Source organism: Perissodus microlepis, chromosome 20, assembly GCF_051167445.1.
Source record: "Perissodus microlepis isolate ML-2025 ecotype Zambia chromosome 20, ASM5116744v1, whole genome shotgun sequence".
Classification (NCBI taxonomy): Eukaryota; Metazoa; Chordata; class Actinopteri; order Cichliformes; family Cichlidae; genus Perissodus; species Perissodus microlepis.
In genome coordinates, this window is record NC_140480.1 from 1,080,190 (window position 1) to 1,101,516 (window position 21,327).

The 21,327-nt window shown below is 38.1% G+C and overlaps 1 protein-coding gene across 1 annotated transcript; it reads left to right on the top strand.

Annotated features, from left to right (window-relative positions):
• Positions 1 to 4,654: 4,654 nt before the first annotated feature.
• kcna10a (potassium voltage-gated channel, shaker-related subfamily, member 10a) lies at positions 4,655 to 20,962 on the top strand. The gene is made up of 2 exons (XM_084916555.1): positions 4,655 to 4,883; positions 16,140 to 20,962. The coding sequence occupies exon 2, from the start codon at positions 16,294 to 16,296 to the stop codon at positions 18,016 to 18,018; it is 1,725 nt and encodes a 574-aa protein (XP_084772681.1). The 5' UTR covers positions 4,655 to 4,883; positions 16,140 to 16,293; the 3' UTR covers positions 18,019 to 20,962.
• Positions 20,963 to 21,327: the final 365 nt, after the last annotated feature.

Below are 21,327 nucleotides of genomic sequence, written 5' to 3' on the forward strand. Positions count from 1 at the left end.
TTGTGCATCAATCAACTAATATCTGAGTAAATTTTCCATCACTAATCTGCCTCAAACAGAAAATAAGGACTTTAAAACCTCATCATTTAAGGATATAGCATGTTGAAGATATCAGTTAGCCTTTTAAAAGGGTGTCAAACAGCAACTTATCTCATGATAAACTCTTTTAATAATATTAGATACAACAGACAGACATGAAATCCTCTTTTTCCCTATGCTTTCCTATCACATCCCATTGTCTCATAAGTGTTGTCTTTGTAGTTGGCTTGCCCTGCTTTGTCTGAGTTATTTTTGTCACACGAATGAAAAAAGAGTTGATAGTAACAGCTTTGGGAGGGGAAATAGAAGTGTGAATGAATGAGAGAAGCCCAGTAGCTCAGACCTGCTGAGACATGTAGCGTAGGATTCCCATAAGAAGAGAGCAATGCTCATGAGTATGAACTGAGATTGTTAAAACACGAACAGAGTTATCCAGAAATGGCCCCATGATCGAGAGGCAACCTGTCCAGGGGGTAACCTACATCTTTCCTTATGATAATTGGGATAGCCTCCAAGTCCCATATGGCTTTGAATAATAATAATTTTTAAAAAAGTTAAGAAAATGGACAGATGGATGTGTGCCTGTGTTGTCTGGATAGCAGTAAGAAAACTATGAGATACATGTTTATATGTTGGAGGAAGTCCAGTCTTCAAACAGAGTAGTGAGGTAAATTATACATTGCTGAACGATGCAGCATAAATCTGAGGGCATATCCTAAGTATTTGCAAATGTAGGCTACATAACACTGAAATTAGGACAAGATTACACTTAGTGAATAGTCAAAATGGATATCTGCTCTCTTCACTTCAGATTTAGAAAGATGTAGATGAGATCGTTACATAACCTAACTGTGGCCAGTCTGCTAATCTAAGTCCATTTAGCAAAAAAATGCATAGGCCACTGACTCAACGATGCCTATGGGAAAATAGACAGGGTTTATCTTTGGGAAAGGATCAGGAGAAGCTATTTTTGGCAACTTAAATGACGAATTTGAGGTTGTAATGTTTCTGTTTGGGTTTATCATATTTGTACTGTTTCCTTAAATGTCCCAATTAACTGTGGTTTTCAATGATTTATATCCAAAAGGGAGGCAGCCCAGCTGTCTGTTTTCTTTATCACTTTAGGCTTCTGCACTCTAGGTCTGGGAGACATTGAAAAAGATTACAAAATCATTCAAAGTGGGGAAATTACAATAAAATAAAAGCATACAATGTATTACAAACATACATTTTATTCATAAATGACTCTTAAACAACTTTTCATTTCTTTTCTTAAATAAACAGATAAGAAACTAGTGTAGGGGAGAAGCAAACGGGCACATGTATGGTGGGAAATGTGTTATGATCAAAATTTATGCTGTTGTGATCAAAATGACATCATCATGAATAAATATACTGTGTGAATGGTGTCGTAACAGGTTAAACTGCTGTTATATACAAATAAATGCGTAGACTGTTTCCCAAAGAGCAGTCACACTAGTAGCCTACAGGGGGCAGCCTTCATCCTTACAGGGATATCAACCTCATGTGACTGTGTTGATCCCAGACAGTGGCTTCCCCTCCCCAGCCTGAGGCTGTTTGCTGGTCCAGAGGTCAGCCTGTGAAAGTATCTGTGCCAGCCACATCTATTTAAACACTGATGATTCGACATTAGGATTCAGCTCTGTAGTCAGTATATCTTATTCAATCAGCAGGAGTATCTTTTTGACCTGAGTGGCTCATTCAATATGCAAGATGGGGCTTCAGTGAACGTGCAGTAGAACTGTTTTCCAATGAAAAACCACATAAACCCAGGTGCTTCACATTAATCTGGGGTCTGCATCTAAATGGAGCAGAATGTTCATTGGTTTAATTAGTAACACCTGCTTTGTCCTTTTGTTGTCTGAACGGCTGCTCTGTAAAAAGGGTTCCCGGAAATAAAAGGAAATCAGAGTAAGTAAGTGGGAATTCCACCTTAAAACATTACTCACATATTTAATTCAATGTCTGATTTATTTTATTTGTTAAGTGTTATTTCAGTACAACAGTCCGCTCAAGACAATTTGAACTGGCAGGAAGAGACACCTCAGGAAATATGAATACTCACCGGCCACCTTTTTAGGTACAGCTTGCCAGTACCAAGGTGCTGGAACCACATCACGTCTCAAAGGTGATCTATTGGGTTGAGATCTGGTGACTGTTGATGTCATCTGAGTAAAGTGAACTCACTGCCATGCTCAAAAAGGCAGTTTGAGATGATTTAAACTTTGTTACATAGCATGTTATCTTGTTCGAGGCTTTGTTGTTTGAACAAAAAAGCTGCTGGTACTAAGGAGCCCAAAGTCAGGGGCGGATCTACAGGGGTGGCATGGGGTGGCATGTGCCACCTAAAATAATGTCTAGTTCTACCTCCAGTGCTACACTAGTTTTGCATATGACAATGTTGTTTATTAAAATAAGCTAGCATTAACACTTTGAGCCTAGCTTCAATTAACATTCAATATAATTTCTACAACTTGCATTTCAAGTTATGAAAATAATTGAGTGAACATTTTTGTGTTTTTTACAGTAAAAGCTGTAACTTAACCAAATAAATCATGAAAAAAAAACAGTTTTTAATTTTTGGTGAAAAGTGTTTCATGAAAGTGCAGATTTCTGGCATTTTGTGTAACTTTAAGCAACAATTTAATTATTTCTGATAAAAAAAAAAAAAAGAGTGTATGTATTATATGTCACATGTGTATACTTACTGGGTGGCTGTGGCTACAGTGTAGCTGCCATCACCAGTGTGTGAATGTGTGTGTTAACTGGGGGATGACTGAATGTGTAAAGCGCTTTGGGGTCCTTAGGGACCAAGTAAAGCGCTATACAAATACAGGCCATTTACCATTTTACTGCATTTGGTGTATTTTAACTATCCATTCACTTCCACTTATCCTTTTCAGGGTCGTGGGGGGTGCTGGAGCCTATCCCAGCTGTCATGTACACCCTAGACAGGTCGCCAGTCATCGCAGGGCTAACACACAAAGACAGACAACCATTCGCACTCACATTCACACCTATGGGCAATTTAGATTGATCAATTAACCTATCCCCACTAACTGCATGTCTTTGGACTGTGGGAGGAACCCGGGGAGAGCCCATGCAAACACGGGGAGAACATGCAAACTGATGGTGGAATTGAACTCAGGACCTTCTTGCATATTACAGCATGTAACACCAGCATATGTGTAAAAACGTGGCTTTCATTTTGCCACTAAATTTGATATTCATGGCACCCTCATGCCAAAATTTCTAGTGAAATTTTTCTAGGGTGAAATCCCCGGCCCAAAGTGTGACAAGAAAATATCCCACACACCATTATAACACCATTGTCAGCCTGAACTGCAGACACAAGGCAGGTTGAATGTGTGTTTTCATGTTGTTTACACCAAATTCTGACTCTACCATCTCAAATCTAAGGCAGAGATGGAGACTAATCAAATCATGCAGCCTTTATCCAAGCTTTTACTGTTCATTTTTGGTGAGTTTGTGTGAATTATAGCCTCAGTTTCCTCTCCTTAGCTCACAGAACTGGCATCAGGACTGGTGTTACCATTACCTTCCTATCAGCTTGGAGCAGTCTGTCCATTCTCCTCTGACCTCTGACATCAACAAGGCATTTTTGCCCAGAGAATTGTCGCTCACTGGATATTCTCTCGCTTTTTTTTTTTTTTACCAATACCTGAAAAATCTAAACCAGCATATCAGCAGTTTCTAAAATACTCAGTCACATAAATTACCTTTCTTCCCTATTTTGATGCTCAACTTCAGTTTGAGCAGTTGATCTTAACCATGTCAACACACCTAAAAGCATCAAGTTACTGTTGAAAAAGTGTACAGATAAAGTGGCCAGTGAGTGTATGTGGTCGCCTATTATGGTATTACAGAAAGGGCAGCATGCAGAAACTCACAGTGGCTTTGACAACTTGAGGTTCTTACTTAATACTTAATACAAGAAACTGCTGCATGCCATATGTCTCTAAATGTTGGAGTTGCACTGCACTGAGCTCCAGCAGGTTTCTGTGTTCCCTCTCTGCCTGCTGCTTTTATAGGGATGCCTAAATTACTCAGACTCATTCTGTTTCCTTCCTTACCTGCCAGGCAAGAAAGGAAACAGTATGAGTCTGAGTAATTTAGGCATCATCCCGTTTAAGTGGTATGATCGCCAGTCAGTGAACCTGTCAAAGACTATTCTCAACAGTGCATTAATTACTGGCCTACAACATAATTTGAATTATTTACCTTAAGATTGTAATTTAACACACTGCTTAATTTGTGGAGTAGCCTACTCTTTTTCAAATATTTCGCAAAAAATCGAATCCATTTTAAAAGCAATGTGTAACATAAGACGACAAAATCAGACTTCTCCTTCCTTCAGCAATGTAATTAGAAATGAAAATAGAAAGTTATCGTGATGTTGCAGCCAAGAGAGCATAACATAGATGGGCAGAGGTTGGGGCTTTAATCTGCCTCTCAGTCTCGCTCTCTCCCCCTCTCTCTCCCTCTCTCCTCCCCTTTTGAGATAAAGAGACAGATTTGGTTGGAGGACGCAGAAAAACAAGGATTTTTAGGGAATTGCCCAAATTAAACGGAATCATCGTGCTGTTGTTATATCACTCTCGCATCTGGCCCCTGGATAATTGGCCGGGGCACCTCGGCCGTACGTGCTGTCGGCGCGGTCAGCATGGGGGCTGACAGAAAGCGCATTGTGGTTTTAAGTCGGTCCAGCTGACATTCATCATGCCATCGGCACGGCACGGCCCGGCGCATCAAACTTTCGCCAACAACGCCCGGAAGTTTGCGCGATCGTCACGGCAATCAAGGTAGGCAACTTTCCTAAAGTTGCACAGCTTCCTTCAGCTTACCATCTATTTCACGGTTAAAGTGCTGAACGATGGTCCTGCTGCAACTGGGAAAAATGGTTGGTTTTTATTTTATTGTGGTTAAGGAGGGAAACGGAAGAAACTTTGAAAACAGTGGCTCACATTACGTCAAGACTGAGCGACTCACGTCCTATAACGTGACATTATAGTTTCCCCATATTTTAGAGATGCTATTTAGAGTCTTTTGTGTTTGCAGCCATAGAGCTAAAAGCCTGCTTCTTAAAAACAAAAAGTAAGCAATAACTTCAATTTGTAAATGATTTAGATCCATTAGCTCCATTTATTGGTGCATTGATGCCCCCCCCGCCAAGGAATGTGAAGTAGGCTATAGATACTGATCATTTGAGTAATTTCAGCACCATTAAATTCACTCTTGTATTAATAATTTTATTAATTATCAATATTATATTGATTTATGTCTCCCCATATTTAGCATCTGTGTTTCTGAAACTTTCAACTAGTGGCTAAAACTAAAGCCATGAGCTCTGCACAGGTGTCCTTAGCACTTTCTTCTGAATGCCAACAAAATGATATTATTTACTCGATTAATCAGAATCAGAATCAACATACTTTAGTAATCCCCAAGGAAACTACGTGGAATTATGTTCCACTTGAGCTCATATATAAGAGATTGTAGATACAATGCATACATGGACTTAGTCTCTCGTTGCTTGAAAAGAGTCTCCATGGATGAAAAATTGTACAGTGTCATATGGTAATTTCAGAAATACAGGTGAAAACATGCACAGTGTATTTTGTATGTGTGCGTATGTGTTTAAGCCTGCATGTGGATGTGTGTTGCTTGTTTGTATGCCACCTGAGATTAGTGGTATGTAATAGAGTCAGACCAGATGGCCATATTTTCTCTGTCTGGATTTGCCACAAAAAAGGCTTCTGAAAAATAATTCAATATTTCTGTAACTGAAACAGGCTTAATCCACACAGTGGAGGAAAAGTGCCAGGCCATGGGGAAGGCAGGAGGTAGGTAGGTCATGAAGATAACAAGGGGGGCATTAAAAACATAAGCTTGAGAAACATTTAACTTTTGAAAGGGTATTTATGAGCTCTTGCAGCCATGGCTCAACATCGCTCATGGAAGAGGGGCCACACGCTTTTCTGTATTGGTTGAGAAAGGATCTGTATTGTCTTTGGGACATCTTAAAATAGCTTTAGTAGGAAGAACCCCACATAGTATAAGTTTGTTTTTATTGTTGCTGGTGGTTGCTTGTTGTTTCCTTTGTTATGATTCCTACTCTTTAATTCTGCTGATTTTATTGTGTAGATTGGCCTACAAAATGTGAATTGCTGTTATACTTCTTAGTGTTTGAGAGAAAGAAACTGTAAATGATCTGTGATATATCACAGTTAAACATCTTTGTCATTTGAATCTGTTCATCTGAATGAATGTCAACAGTGTGCACTGTTAGACTCATGTAATTGCCTCCATAGATACTGTGCCTACTATTTTGCATTAAGATGCTCCACAGGAAGTTTTTAATTTACTAGGAATTCATTTTGGCTGTTGCTGTTGTTATATGTGTGTCTTGTCTAAATGCCAAGGGAGGATTTTAGTCCCAGCTGTTGTGCACTGAGACTTGGCCTGCAGCCTGCAGACACACCCATGTCAGCATCAACAGCTTACATCTTATAAATGCCTCACGGAGACTGCACTTAAATTATCAATCTGCTCCAGGCAAACACATGGAGTAGGAAATCTTAATATGGGAATATTTGGATGTCATGTTGTAGATCAGTGTGTTTGCTTTCTTTCAAATGATGGCTTGTCATTTAGAATTATGTCTCTGTAAAGAGTTTTAACCAATTTGTATGGACAAATAAAACCCGTACCCCTTTTACACAAATACACTGGCATATGTTGACCCTATTAAAAAAAGATATTTTTTGAACAGAAGAATTAATTAATATCTCACACATACCTTAGACCATATTTACTCATGTTTTTAGAGCTATAAGCCTGATGTGGAAGAGATGACAAATATGATTTCACAGTTTGTGTTCCTTCTTATCATTGTAATATTACTTCTACAAAAGCAGTTGGCATGTAGCACATGCATGCATGCCTGCCTTCATTCTGTCTGTAAACGCAACACAGTAGCTCTAAAAGTTTTGAATGAATTCTGATAAAACATTGTTGGGATGTATGAAAATTTGGCTAACATCTACCAGTATCTTTAAGGTCAACTTAATGGTTTATTGGTTAAAAATACACAAAAAGTCCCATAACTTGGAAACTATGCAGTGTGTATTGAAATTACCGCATAAGGATTAAAAAATATAATGTCCCATGTGACCACTGACCTCTCCTTCAGGGTCAATAGATTGATCTGAAGGTCAAAGTGATAATAATGCTATGTAGAGCTAGATATGTGTTTTTACTGCCATTGTTGGTATTGACATCATGTTGTGAAAGATAAAATGTCTTTTATTTTTTTTAAACTTTGCTTAAAATTCAGCTGCATTTGTTGTAAGTCACTGTTACATTTCTATCTTTCTTTAAGGTTGACCCAAAATGTTATATCTTAAAATTGTTTTCATGAGAAAGATAATGAGCTGCCTAATTAGTAATATTACACAAAAAACTCAAGTTATCCATGTCCAGTTGTTTTCAAATCAGTACCTATTATCCATTATCTACTCCAAGTAAGCATCTGTCAAGTTACCTCTGAATTTTACTGCACTCCAGACGTCTTAAAGTATGTTTAGACAGAACAAATCAAAATGAGCGAAGGTGCCAAAAGTACAGAAAAAAGTACCAAAGTTGCTCCCTGAAGGACAATTCTACAATCTATTTTATGCACAGGTAGCTACACCTTCTCCTATATTAATGTAATACAAAATATTAGTATCTGAAAATACAAATTTATTCAAATCTAAATTCTAATTCTAATGAATGTACTCATCTTTAATCTGTTATTTAGGACTCAAGCAATAAAGGAGAAAAAATAAATAGGGGTTACTTTGCCTAAACAGAAAAATGAGAACAGTCTGGGGTTTCAAGTGTGATTCAGCAGGTGGAGGAACACTAAAATCTGTTGTCGTGGCTCAGTGTGGGGGAAAATACTAACAGCTCACAATAATTTCTAATGTGAGTTTCATTAGATTTTCTTAGTGGACAGGCTGTGATCAGCTGGCCTGCTGCTCTTTGTGGATTTACACAACTGAAATCAACAAGACGCAAGCAGATGTTTCACAGCTGAGTTCCATTTCCTACACTAACAGTATTCTATACATTGTCTTTGCAGTAGAAATATAAAGCTGGTATGATTATTGAATTCAGCCAGCGAATCTAAGCATCATTAGTATAAATGTAAATGAAATCTGATTAATTGACAGATCCAATATGTGATTAAAAATTATGGCATTCCATGTAATCCCTAAATCTGTGTTTTTATCAGATGTACATTCCATCTTTCTCCATCTCTGAGTGAAGTTAGCTCTCACTGTTTTCTCTCCCTGGAAATACAGCAGCTGGACCTTTAGCTAACAACATACTGTGTGACAAGTACACACGAAGATTTTGTGTGTTTAGCTCATAAAAATGCTGTAGAAACATTGTCATGTTGAAATATTTCTCCCTTTATGCACGTTCCTCTTCTGTAGTGCTAGCTTGAAGCTGACTACAACATACCTGCACTTGTTCTGGCCCACTTTAACTCCAGAGTATAAGCTCTATCAATGATACAGTTGAACCTACAATAACGAGCCTGTTTTGAAAATGCAAGTATTTGTGTTGAAATGTAGGGAGTAAACGTAAAAAGTAAATAAATGAAAAATAAATACTCAAGTAAAATACAGATACCTTAAAATTCTACTTACAGTAACAAATGTATTTATTTATACTAACCTCTGAAAATGAATATATAAAAAATGCAGTACTATTCCTTTAAAAGTAAGTTTTCACACTATTAAGACTTATTTGTGTATGTGTATTAATATGTACAAATGCTTTGGAGATAATTGCCTATTATTATTATTATTATTCTTTTTTTTTTTATTTTGTTTGGATGATTTTGCTGTAAAAAGCTTTAAATGCTCTAAATTCTGTAATTTAATATTATTATTACTGTTATTATTATTGTTGTTGTTGTTGTTGTTAATTGTTCCTTTGCTTTTGTGACACATTTGATATTCTAGTTTTCTTTTTCAATTCATTACTTTTTCTTCTCCTTTGCTCTCATTTTTTTCCTGATGTCCATAATGCAAATAACAATTTCACATTTGGTGATATTGTTCTACCCAAGATTAAAAACGTCAGGTGCAAACAGAATTCACACTGAAGTGGTTGATTAAAGGGCAGTCTGCATCCACTGCTAAAGAAAAGTGTGGAAGTAAGACTTGTCTAATTGCCTACAACTTCCCAATGACTGAGGAGAGGATGCACATCTTTTTCTCTGTGCACACACAGCTGTATGACCCTCTACACAGAGGGTTATGCAACTGTCTCCAGATGTTTTACATACTCTAGCTCATATGGACAGGTCTTAAACTGTAGTTGATAAGCAAACCATAGTTTCTCTTAGGATAATCTTCTTAAATCTATCACAACATGATAAACTCACAACATAAGACACCTAACTTTTATCTCCATTTAGACCCACGAACTGCTACATTGCACAACATTATACTATAAATAACTATGATGTAAACGCTATATTATTATTATTATTATTATTATTATTATTATTATTATTATGTACTTACTAAATAATAATCATAATAAACAGCATCAGCATCATCTAGCCACCACAGTTTATGTGGCTAAATATAAGCAACTAAATATAAATAACTGATGCAAAATAGGTTTTAATAGTTAAGATAAAAGAAAACAAAAATACTCTTATGCTTTAGTCACAATTTATTACACAATTTATTAATTAATCTATTATATAATTATTTTTTTCATTAATTAATAAAGTTTTCTAGTATTACTGTGTGTTTGTTTGGGACTTCATATTTCTGACATGTTCATTTATTGAACTGGACACGCCTTCTTACATCAAAGGTTCAGGTTCAAATGCATACTGCTAAAGTACACACAGCATACACATGACCTCAGGAACAGTAAATACTGTATAGACAGAGACTGAGGGTCTATTGTGCATCTATTTTATAACTACACTAATAAAAGGCTGCATTTGGCTCAGGTTATGAAAACTGTTTTACCAAATGGACACTGGTGTAGTTTGTGTGTATTATTTTTCTAACAAAGGCTGATACAATGTTTAATGTTCAAAAACATGTATAAGATAACAGGACAATATAGTACAATTAAAATAGAGTACAAGAAGGTTTATTATGACAAAACCTGGTTGGACAATAGTCATGACAATTTGCATATTTAATTATCAAGGAACTGACCTCACAGCCCATTGGTCATTCAGTGGTGCTGGTTTCAGTCATTGTGCAAAAAACCTAATAGGGCATAGGCCAAAAGGAGTGATGTTATTCATAGATTGAACGCTGAAAAAGTGGGTGTAACTAGGAAGAGGAGTGGCAGTGAGCAGTCCACAAGGCGGAGACATGTGTTTTCCCTCTTTGTAACTTCGGTCTTCTCCACAGCAGACTGAAGGACCAATAATGGCACAAATAAGAATTCTGACAGTGCCTCCTGGTGGCAATACACAGCTAGAGCATCTGCAAAGCAGTGCATGCATCAATTTACAACTAGGTCAGTCCCTTCAACAAATACAAATACCTGCTAATTAGTGCAAAGTAACATACCAATAAAAAGCTAAATTATCACTCACCAAAAGTGGAGCACGAGGTCTATGACGGACTCTCCAGTTTGTATAGTTAACTGTAAAGTAATACATATAATTTGGGGGAAATGATTTTCTTTCACAGTTTGCTTTTGGGATATCAAACTTATTTTAATCTAAATAAAAGGAATAATAACACGTGCTCAGGTTTTAAAGTGGGCTGAATGGTGCTTTTGTTGTCCATAAGTTGTGGTCAGCATATAGTTAACAAAAGAGGAGGAAGCATAAAGGGAATACATTTTTTTAAAGTGGCAGGTAATTGCAAATGCAACTTTTCAAACTGATCAACAAACATCAGTTGCTGTGCAGTTTCTCACACAAAGTATCTGTGGGAGCAGGTTAGTTTGTGGTACTGTCCTGAAGTTTATGGTAACGCACTATGCTAGCACAGAAGCTACTATGTTAGCACAGAAGCTCTGGCGTTCATGGTCAGTAAAGAGATTCATTGAAATTTTAGCTGATGTTGCTTAGATTCCTTCACTGAATTCCACCTTTACATTAACTTTATGCTCTCTATTATAAAGACAATATAGACTGTACACTGTGCAGCACACAGGTGGAAATCAGACAAGATCAAGTAACAACTTACAGGTGGATGAACTGAGTTGTTTAAATCCATGAAGATCAATAAACCTCATAGCAGCAGCAACTGCACAGCTCAGCTGATCACAGTCTGTACATAAAGAAAATCCACTGGAGCTCACAATAGAAATTAATAGAACTTGCAGGGGGGGGCGCTGTGCCGCACCACTACAACAATCTTTTATTTTTACATTAATATAGCACAAGGTTCAGTTTCTTTTGCACAAAAAATAGCTGGTAGAAATGTTCTTTAAAGAGCTGCTTTTTACTTTACTTTGAGCCATCTGAGTATCTCTTTTACTTGAGTAAAGAAGTGGAGTATTTTTTTAACACAAGTATCTGTACTTTTGCCACCTTTGGAAATAAAACTCTACAACCAAGTAACAGAAAGGGAACTTAGTCGTAGCATTCTGGAGCCCATGTAGTTGCTAAAGAGAAAATGTAAATTTTCTCAATTTAACAATTTGATATCTTTTCTATTGTGAATAAAATGATTGCATCATGTTTTTATTTACAGAATCACAACATTTTTGGAGATTCTTAAGACACCATTCATACAGAAATTATTCAGTTTTCTGTGTGAGCGATAAGGAAATGTGAATTTAGAATAGGTGACTCCAGGGGCAGTGTGTGTGTGTGTGTGTGTGTGTGTGCGCGTGTGCGTGTGTGTGAGAACTCACTGGTATCTGTGTTAATCTGACGGAAGAGATCCCTCGGCTTATAGCACTGAGCTGCTCAGCCTGCATTAATCTTCTTAATAGGGTCAAAACTATGATCCAAAAATATCATCTAATGCCTTCACACAGCCAGAGACCACCCCACCAACCTCATCCCAGGAGCATAACACAGGGTCCATCATGCAAGGTCAACCATACTGTACTTACTGGGCCTTGAAGGAAGAGCGTGCTTTATGCTAGTTCTTTACACACAAAGGGAAGTTAACAGGAATTAGTGCACACTGGTGAGCAAACATCTGTGCTCAGCTGTAAATTTATTCTTGTGATCACAAATATTCTTCAGTAAAGTGCAGTTTGTGTTAAAGACCACAATGCATCATTTATAGGAGATAAATTTCAATTAGTTTACAGGAATTAAGTGGAATTGAAACAACTTTTAACAGACAAAGTGTAAATCTTTCATTTTGTTTTAATAGTTTTTACTACATATTATTTTATTCCGATGTTTAGATTTGGACAAAGCTCGATTTGCTGTTAAAACAGACCCAATTTGCTGGAAATGAGTTGGCGAGTACATCTGAGAAAGCCTCCATGACTTGTCACGCTGTGCATGTGTAAAGGTTACATTTTGCTTCAGATTTTCTAAATAAGTTGATATTGTTTTGTGGAAACACTGCATGTGTCTCACACATGTTCAGTGACTGTGGCTCATATAGCATACACTCATTTTTATTAAAACAGAAACATTTCACCAAATGAACGCAGCTCTCAAAGTTAAATGTTGGACATAAATATACATGTTTTTTCATCTGACTTGCAAAGGATTGGGTTGCAATTAAGCCAGATCGGCCTTGACATCTGTTCATGTTTACACACATGTGATAAAGTCACGAGGGATAGCTTACTTAAAGTTACTGCTCATTGCAACATGCATTACCACAGCTTGGATGTAAATCCCTGTGCTGTGGTAGAAAATGCTTTTTCTCTCTCTCTCTCTCTCTGTTGTGTGCTGGACTTTCCAGTGAGCATTAAAGGATCATATGTAACAAGAACTTGTGAGTTTTTCTCAATATGATATCCTGAATATTAATAGCATGGTAAAAATAGTTACCCACCATGCATTAACATTGGCCCATATGAAACCTTTGTTTTACGATGTCCTGTCATAGTCAGGGACACAAGATATTTTGTTTTCACTGTTCTGTATATTTGAAGTATTTATCACTTCCATTTTCATTAAATATTTGTTCATTAATTGTCTATTTTTCTTTTTTACTACCGGTGAGTTTTGAGCTATAAGCACATATGTCCTATTTTTTTCCACGAATGCTGGGATGTATAATACAGAATGCTAGAGTGAAAAAAAATAGTTACATTAGTATTGAAGCAGTGAGCTTTGCAGAGTTGGCAGTGGAAGATGGAAGGCTGTGCTGGTTGAGAATGGAGGCTTTGGTTTCTCTGCCCATGTCACTCTGTCATCACTCTTTCTACTCCTCTGATGTCGAACATGTGAGAGTTGCTAAAAATCAATTATTGATTGTGATAGTGTAAGTAACTCAGATATGGATATGACCTCTGTGTGTGTGTGTGTGTGTGTGTGTGTGTGTCAGTGTGTGTGTGTGTGTGTGTGAAGGCATTTTTCACACTCAAAATGTGGTTTTACAGTCAAGGTTACAATTGGGTTATGGTTAGGTTTAGGGAAAGGGTTAGAGTTAGGCATGTAATTTGGATGGTTAGGGTAAGCGTTATATCAATGAGATGTCCCCACGAGGATAGCAACAACAGATGTGTGTGTGTGTGTGTCTGTGTGGCCCAAGTCAAGCATGGAGAAATCTGAGGATCTAATTGCAATGTTCCACTCTAGAAAGCTTTGAGTACCTCACTCAGATTCCTGACAGACAGCTTATGATATGCATGGTTTGAGAAACAATCTAACTCATGCATGCACACACAAACACATACACACACACACACATGCAAAATTAACAATCTTGAGAATGAGTTTGCTTTCCACTGCTGACTTTGTTTTTCTGTGGCCTGTGAGCATGCTTGCTTTTGTGTGTTTGTGTGTGTGTGCATCGTTATGCCTGTACCCTTTGCCACAGCTCTAGTTTCTACTCAAGCATAAGGTTACCTAAAGTAGTCCATGAGAGGCTGACCATTCTGATCCCAAGTGAAAAGTTGGTAAAGTGGCTGGACTTGTGGAGGACCCTTTTTCTCTTACTCTTGTTTTTATTCTTTGATGCCGATGGTATAAAAACCTCTTGCAAAGGAAGGTAAAGTGTTTGTTGCTTGCTTGATATGCTTTGTGTGAGTCTGTTCGGGAATATTGTTGCTATTGATTACTTTGTTCATTCCTCAACATTAAAGGGTCCGGGAAGCAGATTTGACTTTAGAGTGGTTGCAACATATTTAACTGTATATCCTATGTCTTCCTTTAGATTCTACCCTGGTTTAGGAATAAGCAGAATGCCAAACTAAGAAAATTGCCCTAATTTGTCTTTGTGAATCAGTCTTTTAATAATTTAGTTTGCAATAATGAAAATAAACACTATAAGTACATTTAGTTTGGGGCAGAAAATGTTGATAAATTGGTTTGGCAGGTCTATGTCAATGATTTCTGAGTATTAAGTTGACAGTTGAGCCTGATTTTCAGATTCTGTTTCAAGATCATTAGAAAGTCCCAATTGAGGAAACTGACCTTGTTCCAGTCAGGAGGTCTCGAGAGGAAATGAGACTTCCATTGTATCATTTACCAGTTTGCGTTTTTCGTATCGTATGATTCAGCACATGATTTTTGCAATACTAAAGAATTATTTAGGCCTTGTTTATCCTTGTTTCATATTTTATTCCTGTGAAAGACAGTAGTCACCATTATGGTTTTCTGTGTCCCATTTTTTATTTATTTTTGCCTGATTTTGATCGATCAGACTCCTTTTTTGTCAGGGGTCCTCTCTCATCATCCTGTCTATCCATCCACCCACCTATCAAGTCCCATTCTGTCTCATTGACACATCCCTTTTTTTTGCAATGCTGTCCTCATCCCATCCACCCACATCCGTTTCCCCAATAATTTTCATATCATCCTCGTTATTCTCTCTCTCTCTCTCTCTTTGTCTCCCAGGAGGATTGGTATCACTGGCTCTGGTTTTAGGTGGTGACTCATCTCTGGAGTCTTTAATTAAACATCTGCAGGCTTTAGCACCCATTCACACAGTTACACACATGCATGCATGCACACACACACACCTATACAGTACAACCCCACACAGGCACACACACCGACAGGCACAAATGCACCTTTCACACAACCTCACTATTTCATACTATGTGAATGCTGATGAAAAAACACACACAGGTAAATACAAATATAAAGAGCAAAGCTGGAGCAGAGCTTATTTTTACAGCTAGGACAAAATATATGGCACAGTGGAGTTTAAATGTGAGCCTTGGCGTCTGGTAGAAACTAGGCTCATGCTATCACTGCACAGTCAGTTAATTATGCACTAATGTATGCAGAGTCCCAGTTACCTCGGACTATCCTCCTTTCCTACAACCCTCGGGGTCATGACAGGTTGTGCAGCTCTCATCCCTTTTCTTTGAGCAGGAGCTATTTTTGTGATCATTTCAGGTTGTTTGTTAAAATAACTTCAGTGTCCAGTATATGCACTGGTTAGTATGTATTGCTAACTAGTATTACTTATTTAAAGGAATAGTAGTAAAGTTTATGTCAACAATTTGATAATGATTTGATCAGTCAGAGATATGTGAACATGTAAGGGTCAGGCCCTACTGTAGCTACCCTTGAGTTGCTCTCCTATTTAATGTCTGCTGTTTTCAAAGTTACATGACCCATCACAGTGCCACTGCCACAACAGGCAAAAGAAAGAACCAGCAAAGGATTTACTAGTTTTTGTGCTTTCTCTCCCCCATGTTCTAGCTGTATTGCTGGTAGATAACGTTGCTTGTTCCCAGTTTCTTTTGTTTCTTTTCATCTTAAACTATGTCTCTCACTTTCTGTTTCTAAATAATTCTCCAAGAAACTAGCATTTGTGTTTTCAGATGTCATATTCTAATGACCTGATGCTTGTCTTGGTGAGCTCTGCACAGCTAACAGAAACACACTGATAATCTTTCTCTCCTCTTCAACTCTACAGGAACCGGATTTTTAAAAAACAAGTTGAAGGAGTTTTTGTATTTACGTCAGTCACACTGTAGCCTGAATGCTCTGCTACGCTGCTGGTGCTGCTGACTCTGGTGTGTGAACCTCCCATCTGTCAGTCTGTGTGTTGCACTGGCTGAACCAAAGCCATGGAGGTGGCCTTGGTAGACTTTGAGAGCCTGGATGACCTTGCTGGCAACCTTGGAGATGAGGTGGACACCTATGCTGATGAGACCACAGCTCTCACAGTGGACATGCCCCCAGAGCACAGCAGCCCAACCAGCAACTACCATCTAAGAGCCACAGACCCAACACCTACACCTTCCCACTGCAGCCCTATACCCCCATACATTTGGGAATCGACCTCATCTTCACCCATTCTGCAGAGACTTACAGTACCACAGTCCCCGACGATGCCAACTCCAACCAGAAAGGGGCGTAGCAGCTGTGCTAGCATGATCTCAAACTTTAAACTGCTGCTAAGCAGTGAGGGCAGCAAGGAAAGTGAGATGATCTTTAACCGGCTTGCTAAGGAGTGCTGTGAGGATCTCTTTGTTGATAAACGAGGCTTGGATGATGGAGATCAGAAAGTCATCATCAACATTGCCGGTCTTCGTTTTGAGACGCAGCTTAAAACACTGGACCAGTTTCCTGAGACACTTCTAGGGGACCCTTTGAAGAGGATGGAATACTTTGATCCAATGAGGAATGAGTACTTCTTTGATAGGAACAGACCCAGCTTTGATGGAATTTTATATTACTACCAGTCAGGAGGTAAAGTTAGACGACCAGCTAACGTTCCCCTTGATGTGTTTGCAGATGAAATTCTGTTCTATGAGCTTGGAAACGAGGCTATGGAGCAGTTCAGAGAAGAAGAAGGATTCTTAAAAGACGTTGAGATTCCTCTTCCTAGTAATGATGTGTACAGACAATTCTGGCTGCTGTTTGAGTACCCAGAGAGCTCCAATGCAGCACGAGGTGTAGCGCTGGTGTCCGTCCTTGTCATTGTCATATCCATTATTATTTTCTGCATGGAAACACTACCAGAATTCAGAGATGAGACCGACCCAGTTGTGCCCACAGCAGTACAACCTTTTAACCAATCGCAAGGTTCTGTGGGTCCGCCTGGTGTAAAGCCCACAACCTTCTCTGATCCTTTCTTCATCATTGAAACTGCTTGCATTGGTTGGTTTTTCTTTGAGCTGTGTGTGCGATTTTTGGTCTGCCCTAGCAAAAGAGAGTTTTTCCACAACCTCATGAACATTATTGACATCATATCTATCATCCCTTATTTTGTCACTGTGATTACAGAATTGGCCACAACTCCAGCAGAAAGCTCAGGGCAGAACATGTCTTTGGCCATTCTACGTATCATCCGCTTGGTGCGGGTGTTTCGTATATTCAAACTATCTCGTCACTCTAAAGGGCTCCAGATCCTGGGACAGACTCTGAAGGCCAGCATGCGTGAGCTCGGGTTGCTCATCTTTTTCCTCTTTATTGGAGTTATCCTTTTCTCCAGCGCTATCTACTTTGCTGAGGTAGACGAGCCAAATACAGTGTTTGTCAGCATACCTGATGGCTTCTGGTGGGCTGTTGTTACCATGACCACTGTAGGCTACGGAGACATGTGTCCCATTACCATGGGGGGTAAGATGGTGGGCACCTTGTGTGCCATTGCAGGTGTGCTGACTATTGCCTTGCCTGTTCCCGTCATTGTTTCCAACTTCAACTATTTCTACCATAGAGAGGCCGAAGCAGAGGACAAGTTGCCCTTGGCTGATGCTGTCGAGAAAGCCATCAAGGATACCACACAGGGTAGCAACACCTCGCTCAATAAAGCCAACGGGATCTGGCAGAGTGACAAAGGGAACTGACGTCAGAAGAACACTGTTCAATGGGAGGTGAAACTTTGCCACTAAGCAGTAAATATTAAATAGTCACTGTTAAGAGTGGCCAGTTGGCCTCATTAGATCTGCACTGCACCTTGTGAAAAATGTTTTTTAATTATGAACTGGTTGTACCACATTTACCTCTTTTTGTCCAATATGGAAATGACATTTTGAAAATGAGTTCCCCATATTAATGTTTAGGAATTCATGTTATTATGTTTCATGGTAGGCGTTTAGGTTGCACAGACCCGAGAAACGTTCTTCATTCTCGTGTGTGTTTAACAGATCCTTTTAAAGGAAACCTTCTGTTCATTGCGTTGGCCAGTAATCCTAATGTTTAAAACATGTTGTGATTTTGTCCTCGAGGATGTTTAACACAGCTTTCCAACAGCATTTTAATGGGCCATAAAGTATTAAACCATTTAAAGTTCATCTACAGTAAAGAAAATTCTTAACTTTCACATTGTTAATGTATTTTATTCATCTCTAATAATTCAACATTTCATCCTATTGGAATAAATTCTCTCCTGCTCAAAAACTGATACTTATATATAATATTTACAGTATCTGCAATGCCTCACACAGCCCACTTTTCATCTCACGGCTTAACTGAAATCTTCTATATTTTCCGATTAAAATTGCAACTCTGCAAAACTGATTGAATTGCTGGCCAGTTCTGAACAAACAAAGGTCCCTCCTTTCCTCTAAGTGTCTTCAAAGACTAATTTGTGTTGTGCTTATTGTCTAGATTAGAGCCATCACATATTTATTTATTTATTTACACAAAAAGTGAATCATAATTGTGAAGTATTCATTCATTCTCACTGGGTTGACCAAGTAAGGATTCTCCACAACTCACAGTCAGACTGATTCCACTTCATATAGTTGTTGTTTTTATTTGTTGTATTGTAATGGAGTGCCTTAAATCATGCAATGTTGGGATACTGTTGAATATGCCATACATAATTCCACTGTAATACCTCTGTCTGTCACACATATATGCTCAGTATTTTTGGTTTCATATTTGACTGGTATTATAAAGGTTATAACCATTTTGTCCCTTTCATGCATTTGTGTGTTATTTAAAAAAGAATGAAAGAAAAGAAAAGGAGTGTCCAAAATAATATTCTCGATCTGAATGAATCTTGAAAGAAGTTATGTGAAGTGTAATGGATCTACACTCTTTATGGGGTCACATCAGTTCTCCCAAATTTGGATTTCATCCTTTTTTTTCCCTTTCATTCACTATCTCATTGTAGACAAAGAAACTTCAGTTATAGAGAATTTCTCTCTATGTCAAAGAAAATATGAATGAGAGATGAAGGAAGCCAAAGATAATTGCTTATAAAGGTAAATAAAGGGATCTGTTATCCCATAACTCAAAAACTGTGCTTTTGCAACGTAATATAGAGGTGGGTCTTTGAAAAGTGGCTTATAAAAATAAATTCTAGAAAGAAAAATTGAGATAATCTGGATCCAAGGATGTGATTTTTTTTATCTCAAAATACATAACATCCAACTTTGGACACACTTTAGAGTGTGGTGGTTGAGCATATGATGAAAATGAGATTATACGGTGGCAAGAACAAGTGAGCCCATCGGAATTACTTGGTTTTCTACACAATGTGATCTTTGAAGGTTTTTACACAATTAGCTTATTACTAAACTGTACTCATGCATCAGGATCTTTATTGGGTTTTAATTTGGCTTTGGTTAGATGTAGATTTACTTGTTCCCTTGTTTGCCTGGGTTCAATTTTATCAGGTGAGAACTATCCTGGCAATATAGGATACTTTCATTAATTAGAAATTGATGATGACTGGCTTATAATAGGCCTACAGACACAGACATAGCCTCAGATTATTGACAGTAAGTGTCAGTATTTTACCTTTGGGATGAATTTTGAATGTCTATATGTAGCTTGGTGTACATGCCAATTTTAAATAAAAAATGTTGCACCTTAGATGGAGCTTTGCTGGATTAGGCACCACTTGCACAGGCTAGAGACAGGTCAGCAACAGTCTGGTAACCACTCAACTGAAATCACTGGGGAAAATGTGTACTCTCCAACCACCTGGCAAGTGGATGTTGTTGGCTATCATTGTGAAATCGATTCCTGAAGCCCAAGTCACGCTGGTCTAGACTGGTCATTGACCTCCCTGGCAACCACAGATTACTGGGAAAAAATGTTGCCCCTTGCACCGATCGCTCTCCAGGCCTGTATGACTGAGACTTACATGTTTGCTAATTTTATAAGCATAAGGGTTCACATTTTGCATCATATTGTATAGCAGTAATAATAGTAATAATAGTGGAAAGATAACCTGAAGATGTACCCATATTCTAATTTCACGTAAATGTAAGTGAATCCAAGCAATTCACTTCTTTTTCTTGTCACTACGTGTTACTTTCTGTGTGTTTGACAATCAGCTTTGCGGTCATAATGATAACTAACTGTATGGTTTGACGCCCATTTTTGTTGATACAGGTAATCACTTGTTCAGCTGGTAAACTGTCCTTAAATGATAACAGCATGAAAACAATAAGCCAGAGTTTATTTCATTACGAAGACCTTTACACTGTATTTATATGTATGAAAACATACGATTTACTGTAATGAAGATGTAATACATCCTGGGATTTTAAATGTTTTCTTCTCATGTTTTATATGCACTGGTGTGTTTATAGAAAGTTGTGCTTGTGTGAATGGAGATACAAAGGTGTGCATGTTTTGTGAAAGAGATAGAGGAGTGAACTTTCTTGTATTCCCTCTGTGTTCCCCCTTCAGGTAAGAAAATCCCCAATGTTATATAAGATTTCGTCATGACTTTCATTAAGCAGTCTCTGCTTTCACTGTAATGCTAGTGCCATACACACACAAACACTGGTAGTCTGTGAGGTACCAACAGGATGCCAGCCTCTGGTTCACATGGAGAAGTCTGCTATCTTATATTGCTAGATAGCTTCACCTGATACTGTGTCTGTAGATGTAACAGCTCATCTCAGTGAAATAAACCAGTACAATAAAGTACATGTGGATCATCTGAACTGTACTGCACATTAGGTGGAGGCCTAAATGTGGACTCAGTGAAATAGTCTATTGTGCCCACTTGCAATATAGTTATCAACACTGGTGGTCTTTTTTTCTTTAACCATGTAGGTATTTTTGGATTCTCCAGATCTGGCAAACAATAATACAAAATATTGTGTCTGTATAATAAAATTAATTTTAAATAAATTTCACTTATCAGCACAATTTCATGAATCCTCATGATAGTGCTCATCAAGTGAATG

Coding starts and splice junctions, on each gene's coding strand:
- kcna10a (XM_084916555.1), top strand. CDS start 16,294: ATGGAGGTGGCCTTGGTAGACTTTGAGAGCCTGGATGACCTTGCTGGC.